This window comes from Cricetulus griseus, chromosome 7, assembly GCF_003668045.3.
Source record: "Cricetulus griseus strain 17A/GY chromosome 7, alternate assembly CriGri-PICRH-1.0, whole genome shotgun sequence".
Classification (NCBI taxonomy): Eukaryota; Metazoa; Chordata; class Mammalia; order Rodentia; family Cricetidae; genus Cricetulus; species Cricetulus griseus.
The window spans coordinates 5,321,668-5,336,167 of record NC_048600.1 but is presented as its reverse complement, the minus strand read 5'-3'; the positions used below and the strand labels follow the sequence as shown (position 1 = coordinate 5,336,167).

The window sequence follows — 14,500 nt, the reverse complement described above, 5'->3', positions numbered from 1 at the left end:
ACTGGAGCATTCTAGAGTTCCAAAATGTATTTGTAATACCCAGTATTTAAAGCACTAGAAAAATAATCTTGGACTGAAAAGAAATCAAATGCTCCATGATACAAAGAACATACTTTGTATTTGTTACATTAATACCCTCAGGGGCTGCAGGGGCTGCAGGGGCTGCAGAGATGACTCAGCAGTTAAGATCACTAGCTACTCTTCCAGAGGACTTGAGTTTGATTCTCAGCACCCACATGGCAGCACACAACTTTGTGTAACTCCAGTTCCAGAGGAATCCAACACTCTCTTCTGGTCTCTATGGATACCAGGCCCACACATGGTGCACGCAGGCAAAATACCCATACATTTGAAATATAACAACTAAGAATAATAATAATGAATCTTTTCTTTTCTTTTTTTTTTTTTTTAGTTTTATTGCAGCAGTGCATGGTGAGGCATGCCTGTAATCCCAGCACCCAGAGACTACAGGGACTCTAGGCCAGCCTCAGCTACACATCAAGGCTCTGTCCAAAGGGAAAATAACTAATCAAACTGAACAAGTGCCACTGGATCAGAAAAACTCCCAAATCACCCCACGAACACCCAAAGGACCAAAATTAGTTTTGATCTCTCTGTTAAAGAAGAAAAGAAATCCTCCTGTCCCTTCCCTCTGCTTCTTCCTGTGACCTGGCTCCTGTTCTTGCTGTGTCTGGGGAGCCATCCTGTCAAGGACATCAACAGGCACCAATGGGCAAGCCCAATGACTACACTCAGTCATAGCTTGCTTTGAGACTGCTCTGGCATCTGCTGGTGTCTACCCCCCTCTCCTTCCCCTTCCCAAACACTGACTCCTTTATGGCTCTTCCTCCTTATCCCTTCCCTAATGTGCCTGCTTCCAGGCTCCAACCAGTTTTCTCTCCTTTGATATGCCTCACTATCCTTCCACGTTCACCCATGCTTTTTAATTTGTTCTACTGCCTCTCTCCCAAGATGGAAACCTGGGAGTCATTCTTGACTTTCCCTTCTCTCTATCTCAGGATGCCATCTCCACATTTTTATAACTCCACATTTTAGATTCTTTGTACTTAGAATGTTTTATGGCAGATACTGCTATATTCCAGCAGGTACTACGTTTATCGTTTCTCATTTATTATAATGTTACTGCCCGGATAAGCAGATCTCTCTAGTACACTCCCCAGGGAGATATTTCTAAACTGTATGTCATGCTTAAAACTTTGCTCTAGCCGCATGACCCCAGCCTGGATCACTATCAGGACATCTGAACAAGTAACAGAATTACACCAACATTAAGTTTCATTAATAGGACATGGTGGCTAGATAAGAGAAGGTTCTTGCTCTTAGAAAACACAGAGGGAAAAAAAAGGAAAAAAAGAAATTATACATTAACTAGTTAGGAGAGAGTTAAGCAAATAATTTAGGGAAAAAACAACAGGCCCATTGACACTGACTATAATTAAGCAAAGATAAACATATAGTTTGGCAAACTTGAGTAAAGAGTATAAAAGAATTCTTGTAATTCTCCAATTAGCTCAAGATCATTTGATACAAACATTTTGAAAGTTTTCCAGGTTTCCTACCACATTTGGGGTGAACGTTTGAACTCCTCAAGTAGACTCCACAATCTGACTCCTTTGCACCCATCTCCACTTGCAGTCATCAAACAACAAAGCCCACTCCACTCTAACACCCTGCACACACATGATCTCTGAGTACACAGCTTGCTTCTAATGTGGCCTCTCTCTACCTTCTACATTGTCTCACTGGTGAGGCATCTTATCTGTCATGATGCTGCTCAAGCCTCTTAGGGATGATGGTGCAGCTGTTTCCTCCTTTCTGACCCCACTATGTATCAGATACATAGTTCTACCTCAGGCCCCAGCACCTCAGTGCACTTCTGCAGTTTACAGGTCTAGATATGAGCCCTCAGGTGTGTGTGTGTTGCCTGCACCTCCCCTCCACACACATTTCTGGTAACTTTAGTATTTGTGTGTTTCAGTTCTACTGCCTTACTATAGATAACAAAATAATAAATAGTACAGGCTTTAGATTCTGTCTGGAGAGATCTAACCTGTAACTCTACAATAATTACTTAGTTTTAAGTCTCTGGGTCTGGACACTGTGCTAGTTTGTCAACTTGATACAAACTCCAGTTATCTGGAGAAGAGGAAACCACAATTAAAGTACTGTCTCCATCAGATTGGTCCATGGGCCCAGCCTACTGTGGGCACTGCTACCCCTGGCAGGTGGCCCTGAGTTGTATAGGAAAGCAAATGAAGGGGTTGGAGATGGCTCAGAAGTTAAGAGCGCTGGCTGCTCTTCCAGAGGCCCTGGGTCCAATTCCCAGCACCCACATGAAAGCTCACAGCTGTCTGTAACTTAGTTCCAGAAGATCCAATACCAGGCACATATGCGGTGCATAGGCATACATGCACACAAAAGGCACACATATGAATAAAAATAATTATATTTTTGAAAATGAAGGAAACAAACAAAAACCCAAGCAAATGGAGCAAGCCAGGAAGCAGAGTTCCTCGTGGTCTCTGCTTTAGTTCCTGCCCCAGGGTCTTGCCTTGAGTGCTTACCCAGACTTCCTTCAGGGATGGACTATGACCTGGGACTTCTAAGATAAAAAAGAAAAAAAGAAAAAAAGCCTTCCCCCACCAAGCTGGTTTTGGTAGGTTTTTTATCACAGCAACAGAAAATAAGCTAGGACACACACTACTTGAAATAGTACATTTATTACTGCTCTCATCTCCCTCACTTCTAGGAAAGCCTACAGTGAAGACAGCTTAAGATCTCAAAATTTGTAAATTACAAACTTTTAAAAATGTTTTTCTTTCTATCTCCCTATGTCACTTTCACCAACTGGAAAAACCTCTTGTATATCTTGTTAATGTTATTTTATGGTGGTTTTACATACAGTCCATTTGCCAACTTCAAAATGAAACAAAAAACAGTGACTATCAAAAATAAGGCAAAAATTTACTAAAACAGAGAATTCTAATCCCAGGCTATCAAATGTTCAGATTACTGAAAACAATGAGCTACTTCAGAGTGCTGATAAAAAAAAAAAAAAAAAAAAATCTGAAGACTATCCGCTAAAGAAACTAAATCCACATGGTAATTTCCCAAACTCTGACATGTGACCTATTTCCCTTCACTTATGACCCAAATGTAACACTAGCAAAATCACAAGGCAAGCTTTCCTCCAGGGAGATAAGGGTATCTCACAAAGGGACACAGGAATAAAATTTCTTTAAAAAGTCTATGAAAAGGTATTGTCAATCAGAGCAATTTTTTTTTTTCTTAAGAAACTATATGAAACTGAAAGAGAGCAGTGGTGGTGCACACCTTTAAACCCAGCCCTGAGGAGACAGAGGCAGGAGGATCTCTGTGAGTTCGAGGCCAGCCTGGTCTACAAAGCTACACAAAACTCTGTCTTGAAAAATCAAAAACAAAGAAAAAGAAAGAAACTATATCAAACTGAAAATTATATCATAAAAAAGGGAGAACCATTATAGAAATTTCCTTTACAATTAAAATATAATTTTACTCTATGGATGAAAAAAAAGAAATAAAAAGGAAAGGACATGACAGCTCTTCGGTATGATGGAAGAGAAAATTTATTGTAGATAAAAAAGAGTGTAGGTAGAGGCAGGGACATCTGTGAGAGTCCAGAATGGACAAGACATAGGTAGGTATGTGGGGGGGGGGGTGAGTTGGGTCAGGAGGTCAAAGGTCCAAAACAAGGGGCAGGTAACCAAAATGTCTGGATTACATATGAAGAACCTCTGGTGGAAGGGCAGCCCAGCCCCTGGGCTGGGGAGTTCAGGGTGGAGGTGGAGTATACCAGCCATATCCAGTAACAGGTAGGGACTGAGAGATGCTGGGAGAACCTGGAAGCCAGGTCTGGGAAGGAGGGCACCGAGACTGAGACCCAAGAAAAACAGATAAAACTATATAAAACACAGAAACACAAGAGTGGGTCATGACCCGTAATCCTGGTAGATGGGGGTTAAGATGCAGAAGGATGAAGTGTTCAAGGCCAGCGCTCTGTACCCACTGAGTCTGAGGCTAGGTTGTATGAGACCCTATCTCCAAACAAACAAACCTAAATAAATAAATAACAGAGAACAGGAGGTGGAGTGGGTAGAAACGGATGCCAGTCTAAGTCTAGGAAGAACATAAGCTGTATATAAGAAGTAGAGTGTGAATAAATAAATGTGGCTAGCATGTTTTAGACCACATAAATCACCTTACTGAAGTTACTGTTACTCGTGACAAGGTAAACATATTGCAATCATACATAAAATGTATATTCCCTACTGGGGTTCCAGAGCACATGGAATTAAGATATGACTTTAGCTTAGAAATGGTAGAATAATAAAGATAGTTAGGACAGAGAGATGTTGCTGAATTACCTTTCCTGCTTCAGAGCATATTCCAACATTTTGATCCTCCTCACAAGATCTTTCTTCAAGTTTTCTTGACCTTTCCTCTCCCCCTGAAGGAAGGCAATCTGGGCCTGGAAGGGAGAGAAAGGCAAAATTCCATTCAGAACAGCTACATTTAAAAAAGAACTTTTAGAATAGCAATTGATAAAAGTCCTTTTCAAATCTGTCACAATGCAAACTAAAGAAGTATTACCTGAAAGGAAGGAACTCCTAATTTGAAAAAAATGTCCACAGGAGACCTATGTGCAGTGTATTTGGTGTGTGGTCCCTATTTTCCCTAAGGACCTACAAAACAACAAACGGCACAAAAGAGATGTGCAGTTTGTCCAAGGTATGAAATACCTTGGAAGACACTTCATTTTTATAAATAATGAAGCCAGGAAGGTAAAATGACCAGAACTCTCATAAACTCTTCCAAATTAAGAGTTTTATTGTCAAGAGGAAGAGAGTTAAACATCCCCAGCATGGGAGGAAGAAGGACCCCTTACCCACTACCTGCCCCTCACTGAGGAGATAACAGCAACTAGTAAGTAGATGGTGAGGAAGACAGTCACTTGTGGGGGGCAGGTAGGCACTGGTAGGTTACCCAGGCTTCAGTGGATGGACCCCATACACATGGGCCTATGGGCAGCACTATCTGGACTCTGTAGGTAAGACATGGAATTGTGAGGAAGATAGGATATTATGATGGGGACCAGTGGGGGGATGGTGGGAAAGGAAGAAAAGCATGCATGTGCCATACACATGGAAAAGGGAAGGAATTAAAGAGGTGCTGGAGAGAAGACTCAATGGTTACAGAGGCCTGGTTTGGTTAAGAGAACCCAAATCAGGAGGCTCACAATCATCTGTAACTCCTAACTCCAGCTCCGGGGATCTGATGCCTCTGGCTTCCATAATCACACATTCACATGCACATACCCGCACCCTACAGATACACACATCCATGTGATAAAAAATAAAACAAATCTTTAATACTAAGATGTTACTATTTAAATATGTAATACTCATAGTTACTACTGTTTTAAGAGCTAAGCAGAAGATATTTTGTTAAGGCAATAGAGAGGTTAAGGCTCCATAAGAAGACTAAAATTGCATGAATTCAACCTAATACTATGTAACTCAAAGTTCAAAACCCATAACCAATAATTTCATTTAAGGGGGGTGTCCTGGAGAGACGGCCCAGTTGTTAAGAGCATTTGTTTTCTTCCAGAGGACTGGATTTGGTTCCCAGTCTCCACATGGTGACTAGCAACTGTCTATTAGCTACAGTTCAAGAGGATCTGACACCCTCTTCTAGCCTCTGCAGACACCAGGCATGAATATGGTGAACAGACATATATTCAAGCAAAATATCCATAAACATAAAATAAAAATAAACCTTTAAAAAAAAATCAGGTGTGGTGGCACTCACAGCACTAGGGAAGCAGAAAGGCAGGCAGATCTCTTTGAGTTTGAGGCCAGTCTGGGCTCGGTAGCCTGTTCTCGGCCAGCAAAGGCTAGTGAAAGGCTCTAAACCAGAGGTTCTCCACATGTGGGCTGCAACCCCTTTGACATAACTTTATGTCCAACAACATTTACATTGTGAGTCTAACAGTAGCAAAAGTACAATTATAAAGTAACAGTGAAAATAATATTATGGTTGGCGTCAGACTTGAAGGGTCAAAGCATTAGGAAGGTTGAAAACTACTGCCTAAACAAACAAAACCACCCCCAAGTTTATGAAAAATGTCTCCCTTGTCACCACTAGAGCCAAACTCTAGCAATGGTGTTAGAAGTAAAAATGCAAACACTAAGAAAATGACAGTTCTTAACTAGAATAAAAAAGAGAAAAAAAAAAGCAAGTTTTGGTTAGAGTTGGTAGCTTTGCATAAAAACAAGTTCACTAAAAGTTCTATATCAAAAGAAAAAAATCATTAAATTGATAAAACAAATTCTCTAACATGAGCAAAAATGATTCACTGAGTGAAATAAACATTTACTAAAGTAGGAAACAGTATGTGTTAAATTTGTATAATAGGAATACGTATAAGAAAGCAATGACTTGGGGCTGGAGAGATGGTTCAGAGGTTAAGAGCACCGACTGCTCTTCCAGAGGACCTGAGTTCAATTCCCAGCAACCACATGGTGGCTCACAACCATCCATTATGAGATCTGGTGCCCTCTTCTGGTGTGCAGATATACATGAAAGCAGAATGTTGTATACATAATAAATAATAAAATCTTAAAAAGAAAGAAAAAGAAAGCAATGACTCACCGGTCATTGGTGGCGCACGCCTTTAATCCTAGCACTCGGGAGGCAGAGGCAGGTGGATCTCTGTGAATTCAAGGCCAGCCTGGTCTACAGATCGAGTTCCAGGACAGCCTCCAAAGCAATACAGAGAAACCCTGTCTCTAAAACAAAACAAAACAAAAAAAAAGTTCACTTACAAACAGAACTCCTGTAATATTTGGTGTTGCTTATCATTAGAAAGCCCCAAGAATTCTCAATGTTTTCAACCCACAACATTACTTGTCCTAGGCTACACTATAGCTTAGTGTTTCAGCATTTATTCTGATGACTACGATGCTAAAACTCTGAGGTGGTGGGGTGCAGATTAACACAATTTCTACCAAATGGAATAGATTCCCCACTCCTTGTTCCAGCTCCTCTTCCCACTCAGTCTATAGAAGACCCCAGCTCCCCACATCTGTGCTTTACCTTTGCACTTTGTCTCTCCCTCCCCATAAGCACCTTTTACTATCAAATTCTACCAGTCCCACTCAGAGGTGACTCAGCTCACAGTATTATCTCCTCTGAAACACAAAATGCACTATTTCCTACAGGAAAACAAAACAATATTCTGTATTAATATGCAATTAGTACTTTAAGAAACTTATAATACATTTCACTTTGTTTAAAAATCCTCCATCAGAAATAATCTATGTGCCAGGCAAGGTGGCACATACCTTTGATCCCTGCACTTGGGAAGCAGAAGTAGGTGGATCTCTGTGAGTCCAAGGCCAGCCTGGTCTTCAGAGTGAGTTCTAGGAAAGCCAGGGTTGTTACACAAAGAAACTCTGCCTCAAAAATCAAAGCAAAAAAAAAAAAAAAAAAAAAAAAAAAAAAGAAATAACCTATGTTCTTAAGTAAGTTTAGAACACAATTTACAATAGGAGAATTTTTCAGGTCACTATTGAAAGGTTCAGGCTTTGACACTGATCGGCTTTACCTCTTTAAGAGACAGACCCCGCCCCCTGACAATACTCAGGGCATGTGCAAGAAAACGTGCTACATCATCATCGCCACGTCACCCATGATGACTCTGGACATGCGTGGAACTTCAGTGGGCATGCGCAGTCTTCCCTTTAAAAGCTCCAACTTCTCTCTCTGCTTCCTCTCTACTCACTCTCTCACCTACACGCTCTCTCTGCCTCTCTATGGTGACCGGCTATGGCGGTCAGCCATTACCCCTGTTCCTCTTCTCTCTTAGTCTCCCTACTCTGCCAGGCCATATAATAAACTAGTCAACATGTCTTATCTTAAAGCTTTCTCTTTTCCTTTTTTTTAAATAAAAACATAACAACTCTACCAAAATACTCTGGTCAAAACAGCAATATTCAGAAAAAAAATGGAGAAGGGAAAAAAAGTTAATAAGAAAAGAGATAGCCAGATATGGCTGTGCATGCTTGTAATTCCAACATGTAGAGACTGAGGCAGGAGAATTACCATGAGTTCAAGCCCAGATGGGTTACACAACAGTATAAGGACGATCAGTACTTGATAGCAAGACCTGCTTTAAAAACAAAAGCAGAAGGGAAGAAAAAGGAAGCAGGCTTTGCTAAATAGAAATTTCAGTATTTATTTGAAAATAAGTTAAGTGCACGTACTGATAAGAAACAGACCAGATTAGTTAGAAAACATTCACTCCTGGTGGCTAGTTAGCAAGAGGAATTAAAAACATACTTGAAAAATAATTTCATTACCAGAAAATGTTTCAACAAGGCAAATCAGCCAAATAACAAAAGAGAAAAGAAGGGGAGGGAGGGGGAAGGGAGAGGAGGGAGGGGAGGGGAAATAAAACTAGATCAATAATTAGCAAACAGGTTGCTATACAAATGAAGAGCATAAAAGAGATATTTTAACAAGCCCACATAGTATGTTGTGAACATTAATGTCTTTTAAAAGATTAATTTCTAAATGCTGAGTGCTGGCTCAGTGGTTGAAAGCACTAGCTGTTCTTCCAGAGGCGCCAAATCACCTGTACCTCCAGCCCCAGGGCATCTGCACCTCTGGTTGTGCAGGCACCCGTCCCCACACACAGAAACCCACATTCAGACACACGTAATTAAAAATGACAAAAAGAAATCTTTAAAAAGATAAATTTTAGGGCTGGAGAGATGGCTCAGAGGTTAAGAGCACCGACTGCTCTTCCACAGGTCCTGAGTTCAATTCCAACAACCACATGGTGGCTCACAACCATCCCTTATGAGATCTGGTGCCCTCTTCTGGTGTGCAGATATGCATGGAAGCAGAATGTTGTATACATAATAAATAAATAAAATCTTTTTAAAAAAACACACTGCAAAAAGAGATAAATTTTAAAGCTCAGCAGTTGTGGTGCACACCTTTAATCCCAACACTCAGGAGGCAGAGGCAGGAGGATCTCTGCGAGTTCGAGGCCAGCCCGGTCTCCAGAGTGAGTTCCAGGATATCTAAAGCTGTTTCACAGAGACCCTGTCTCAAAGCCCAAAAAAAAAAAAAAAAAAAAAAAAAAAAAAAAAAAAGTTATATTTTTAAAAGACTATTTTTTAAAGAAAAAAGCTAACTTTATTATTACTCAATTATACTACTATATATAACTATATACTATATATAATCACTGTTAAAAGATTAAGGATATATGATAATAAAGGATGACAATTGAGAAAAGCAGATTGTAATCAACTTCCTCAAAACTACGCAGGTGTAGCCAGATGGGCCTGGTCTGAAGCCTAGCCTGTATATGGAGTTTCCCATTTGCATTTATTTTCACAAATAATATCAGCCTCCAATCTGTTTTCCAGTGTTGTCAAATTCCAGTCTCATGAAGCCCAGGCTGGCCTCAAACGCACTACGTAGCCAAGGATGATCTTATAACTCCTGATCTTCCTGCCTCCACCTCTCAAGTACTAGAATTACAGGCATAAACCCATGTACCTGCCTCCATTATTCCTGTTTTAGCACGATAGTTAGACTCAACAAATCCCTGCTGACTCTATTTTAATTTTTACATTTATTTACTTCATATGTGTGCGTGCATGCAAGCACGTATGTCCTTCTGTTTATCCTATGGAGGTTAAAGGACAACTTGGAGAACTTGGGTCTCATCTGGGTTGGCACCAGTGCCTCTACCTGCTGAGCCTTCTCCTCCCCCTTCTGCTGAGTCAGGAACTATCTTGTTCCTACAAGAAACATTGAGAACACTGCATTTTCCTAAAATAAAAGAAAAACCAATAACAAAAAGTCACTTCCAGCTTTTCCACAGTGACTTTCACAAAGTACTTGTCATATACCTGTCCTGCCCTAACAGTTCTATAGCATCCAACCCCACCCAGCATGTCCTCTGAAACCTTGTTCTGCTACCCAGTGGTGGCAAATAACTTTCCTAAACTTCAAATTCCAAAATTAGATTTATTTTTTTTTTTTAACTGGTTGTGTAGACCAGGCCTCAAACTCACAGAGATTCTCCTGCCTTGGCCTCCTGAGTGTTGGGATTAAAGGCATTCACCAACATGCCCAGCCCAAAAATACAATTCTTTAAAAGCTTAAATTACCTAAAAGATGTTTACCCTTTTACATGGGAGTTTACTTAATAAATAACCAACTATCTCAAAATATTTCACATCACTTCACTTAATAAATCCATCAATGCATTTTTGTAAGCATAAGGCAGACAAATGACAAGAAGGCATGTCAATAGACAAACACATAAACACGTAAGTAGTTCCATACACGCAGATGCTTTACAGTCATCTGCAATATCATACTAAGTCTTTCGATAAAATTAAAAGGAAAAGCCCACAAGGGCCTTAAAGATGTCAAAGTTCTGAGTTCTGACAGACACTTTCAGCTAAGTAGGTGGCTAGAAAACAAAACAAGAAAATCAGAAGGTGTTTCTGATTATATCAATAATGGTCGCAATGTGAAGGAAACCCACTAAAAAGAGCCCCGGAAAGAAGAGGAGGAGTGTAGGCAGTGGACACTGCCTGTGTACCCAACAAATCATGCTGCAAAATTGAATGAAACTAGATCCCTTTATCTCAGCCCGTGCAAAAATCAATTCAAATGGATAAAAGGCCCTAATGCGAAACTGAAACTCCAATGCTGCTGGGGCAATCACAGGGAAAACACTCAATATACAGGCAAAGGCAAGATTCTGAAAAGGACTCTAACAATTCAGAAACACAGAGTAACCAGAAGTGACAAATGGAAGTGCATGGAAAACAAAGGAACCGAGACCGAAAATCTTCACCAGCTGGGATCTGACAGGTGATTAATAGCTAGGCTATATAAAGAACTCAAGAACTTAAACTCCAAAAGCAATAAAAATCTGATTAATAGATGGGCAAACAAGTCATACAGACACCTGTTCAAAGAAGCATAAATGGTTAATAAAAAAAAATAACAAAAAACCAAACAAACAAAAACTAACTGTTCAATGTCCTTAAGAGATCGGGAAACCAAAACTCTACGGAGATTCCATCACACCCCAATCTGAACAGCCATCATCTAGAAAACCAAAGTGTGCTGGGGAGGAGCAGGAGAGAAACCTGAATACAATGGCAGGAAGAAATAGACACCAGTGCAGCTACTGTGGAGATCAGAGCCATAAACAGACCCAGCTGTACCACACACAATCAGAATCAGCACACAAGAGAATCCCTGCATATCTACATTTACTGCAGCAATACCAGTAACAGCCAAATTTCAGAATCAGCTTAGATGTCAACAGATGAATGAATAATGGGCCGCACGCGTGTGTGCTTGCGTGCGTGTGCGCGTGCGTGCGTGCGTGCGTGCGTGCGTGCGTTGTGCGTGCGTGCGTGCGTGCGTGCGTGCGTGCGTGCGTGCGTGTGTGTGTGTGTGTGTATGATGCTATTTGCGGGAATATGGAGAATATCATATTAAATGAAGCCAGGTAAGAAGGCAAATATAGAGTGACTTCTCTCAGATGAGAAATCTAGATTTACATATACTCATACACAAGAGATTGGTGTACAAGTGGTACTATATGGGAGAAGACAGGAAGGGAGAATGTTATACAAAGCGAAGGCAGATATGAACCAAGTACATTACATGCACTTATGTCATATTGCAGCATCATTTTGTACAGTGAATATACACTAAAAACTATGAAGGGAAATATGAAGAGATCACCACTCAGAGACCTTATTAAACTTATGTATAGAAATGAAAATATACCTAGCAGAATCTCTTCATTTACTTTGAGAGGGGCAAAGTCTCGCTTTGTAGGTCTGATTGGTCTGGAATCCAGGACCCTCCTGCCTCAACCTCCAAAGCACTGGGATTACAGGTGTGTACCACCACTCCAGCTAAGCTTCAATATTTTTATACACATACACAAAGCTTACAAGTCAATTTATGATAATGTACCTGCCTGGAGTCAAGTCTGTGAAAAAATGCACAATGGATTAGAATTGAGATTTTGAGCCGGGCGTTGGTGGTGCACACCTTTAATCCCAGCACTCGGGAGGCAGAGGCAGGCGGATCTCTGTATCTCTAGTTTTAGAAATGATGCCAAATGAAATATAGAGAGGGAATTGTGTGTGTGTGTAGTGCTGATGAATTAAAATTTAAAAAAAAACAAAACTAAAAACAAGAGATTGGAAAACCATTGGAGCTCACTAGCCAGCCAGCCTAGCCTACTTAACAGGTTCAAGACAAATGTAGTGAGAAACCTGGGGAGTGGGGAGCATCTGAGGAAAAGATACACACACACAGAAAGAAAAGGATTTTGAGAGCTGGATGTGGTGGCATGTGCCTGTGATTGAAGCACCTCTGGGGTTGAAGCAAGATCCAATCTGCAATAAACAGGAAAGGCAGACTTTAATACATGAGAAGTGAATGGATGGTGGGCAGCTGCTGGAGGAGGGGTCCATACAGCTGGCTGTCACACTAAGTCTCAAGTCTCACCATGCAACCGAGAGCCAAGTTTTTCTTGTCTTTAGAAAATGGGCATCACTTTCCTCAGATAATCCACTCACATTGTTTTCTAATGGCACAGCTCCTTTGTAAAAGTCTCTTGGGAGACTCATCACAGACCAGGTGAGCGACCCCCTGCTTTTACCCAACTGTCCTAAGCTCCATTCACCCAGATCCCTCCAGGCTTGTCCCTGCTTGAAACAGACACGCCCAGGCAGGGAGGAGCTCCCTGAATCCGGGTACAGGCCACCCTTCCTTCCGTTTCCATGGACCGATCCGCCAGGAGAGTGAAGAGACTACGAGGAGAGGCAAGAACATCCAGAGCTTCAGACATTGAATTCCTGGCCCCCACACACTACAGTGTAACAAGAGGAGATAGAGAGATCCTACCTGCACTCACTGGAAAAAGATATGGGAAGAAGACAGAATAAGAACTCGCTCAACAACAGAAAGACCAATATGACACCACCAGAATCTAGGGACTCCACTCCAGCAAGACCTGAAAAGCACAACATAGTGCATGAAGAAGAGATGGACCTCAAAAATTATCTCAGCAAGATGATAGAGACCTTCAAAGAGGAAACAAGAAAATCCCTTAAAGAAATAGAAGAAAAAGCAAGCAAAAATTACACGAAATGGAGGAAAAGACAAACCAAAAAATTCAAGAAATAAACAAATCTCTTAAAGAAGCTAAAGAAACCCAAGATAAAACAACCAAACAAGTGAAGGAAGCTCTTGAAACAGTTCAAAGCATGAAAGCTGAATTAGACACAATAAAGAAAACACAGAATGAGTCGATGCTGGAAATGGAAAAAGACTGGATAAATGATCAGGATCTAAAGACGTGAGTATAACTAATAGAATCCAAGAGACAGAAGAGAGAATCTCAGCTATTGAAAACTCACTAGAGATATACATTCATCAACCAAAGAAAACCTCAAGTCCAACAAATCCCTAACACAAAATATCCAGGAAATATGGGACACCGTGAAAAGACCAAACCTAAGAATAATAGGTATAGAAGAAGGTGAAGAAACACTGCTCAAAGGTACAGAAAACATATTCAACAAAATCATAGAAGAAAACTTCCCCAACCTACAGAAGGATATGCCTATGAAAGTACAAGAAGCTTATAGGAACCAAACAGACTAGACCACAAAAAGAAGTCCCTCCGACACATAATAATCAAAACTCCAAATCTACAGAATAAAGAGAAAATATTAAGAGCTGCAAAGGAAAAAGGCCAAGTAACATGTAAAGGCAAACCAATTAGAATCACACCGGACTTCTCAATGGAAACTCTGAAAGCCAGAAGGTCTTGGATAGATACCCTACAAGCACTAAGGGAGCATGGATGTCAACCCAGACTACTGTACCCAGCAAAACTTTCAATCATTATAGATGGAGAAAACAAGATATTCCATGACAAAAACAGATTTAAACAATACATATCCACAAATCCAGCACTACAGAAGGTTCTAGAAGGAAAACTCCAACCCAAGGAACATAACTATATGCACAAAAACACAGGCAATAGATAATCTAATTTTGCCAACACAAAAAGAAGCAGGAGGGCAAAAACCATACACAATGATACCACCAACAATAAATCCAAAACAAACAAGAACCAACGAACAATGGACATTAATATCCCTAAATGTCAATGGTCTTAACTTACCCATAAAAAGATATAGGTTAACAGAATGGATACGAAGACAGAATCCATCCTTCTGCTGTTTACAAGAAACACACCTCAACTTCAAAGACAGGCGATACCTCAGAGTAAAAGGATGGGAAAAGATTTTCCAATCAAATGGCCTCAAGAAACAAGCCGGTGTAGCAATCCTAATATCTAACAAAT

The 14,500-nt window shown here is 40.6% G+C and overlaps 1 protein-coding gene across 2 annotated transcripts in view; it reads right to left on the bottom strand.

Annotated features, from left to right (window-relative positions):
• The window catches only part of Strn (striatin), an 86,601-nt gene that overhangs the window by 48,520 nt on the left and 23,581 nt on the right, over positions 1-14,500 (bottom strand). For both annotated transcript variants that reach the window (XM_027426059.2, XM_027426060.2), the window contains exon 2: positions 4,425-4,528. In XM_027426059.2, the coding sequence (XP_027281860.1) occupies positions 4,425-4,528 (104 nt within the window). The remainder of the gene's footprint in view (positions 1-4,424; positions 4,529-14,500) is intronic.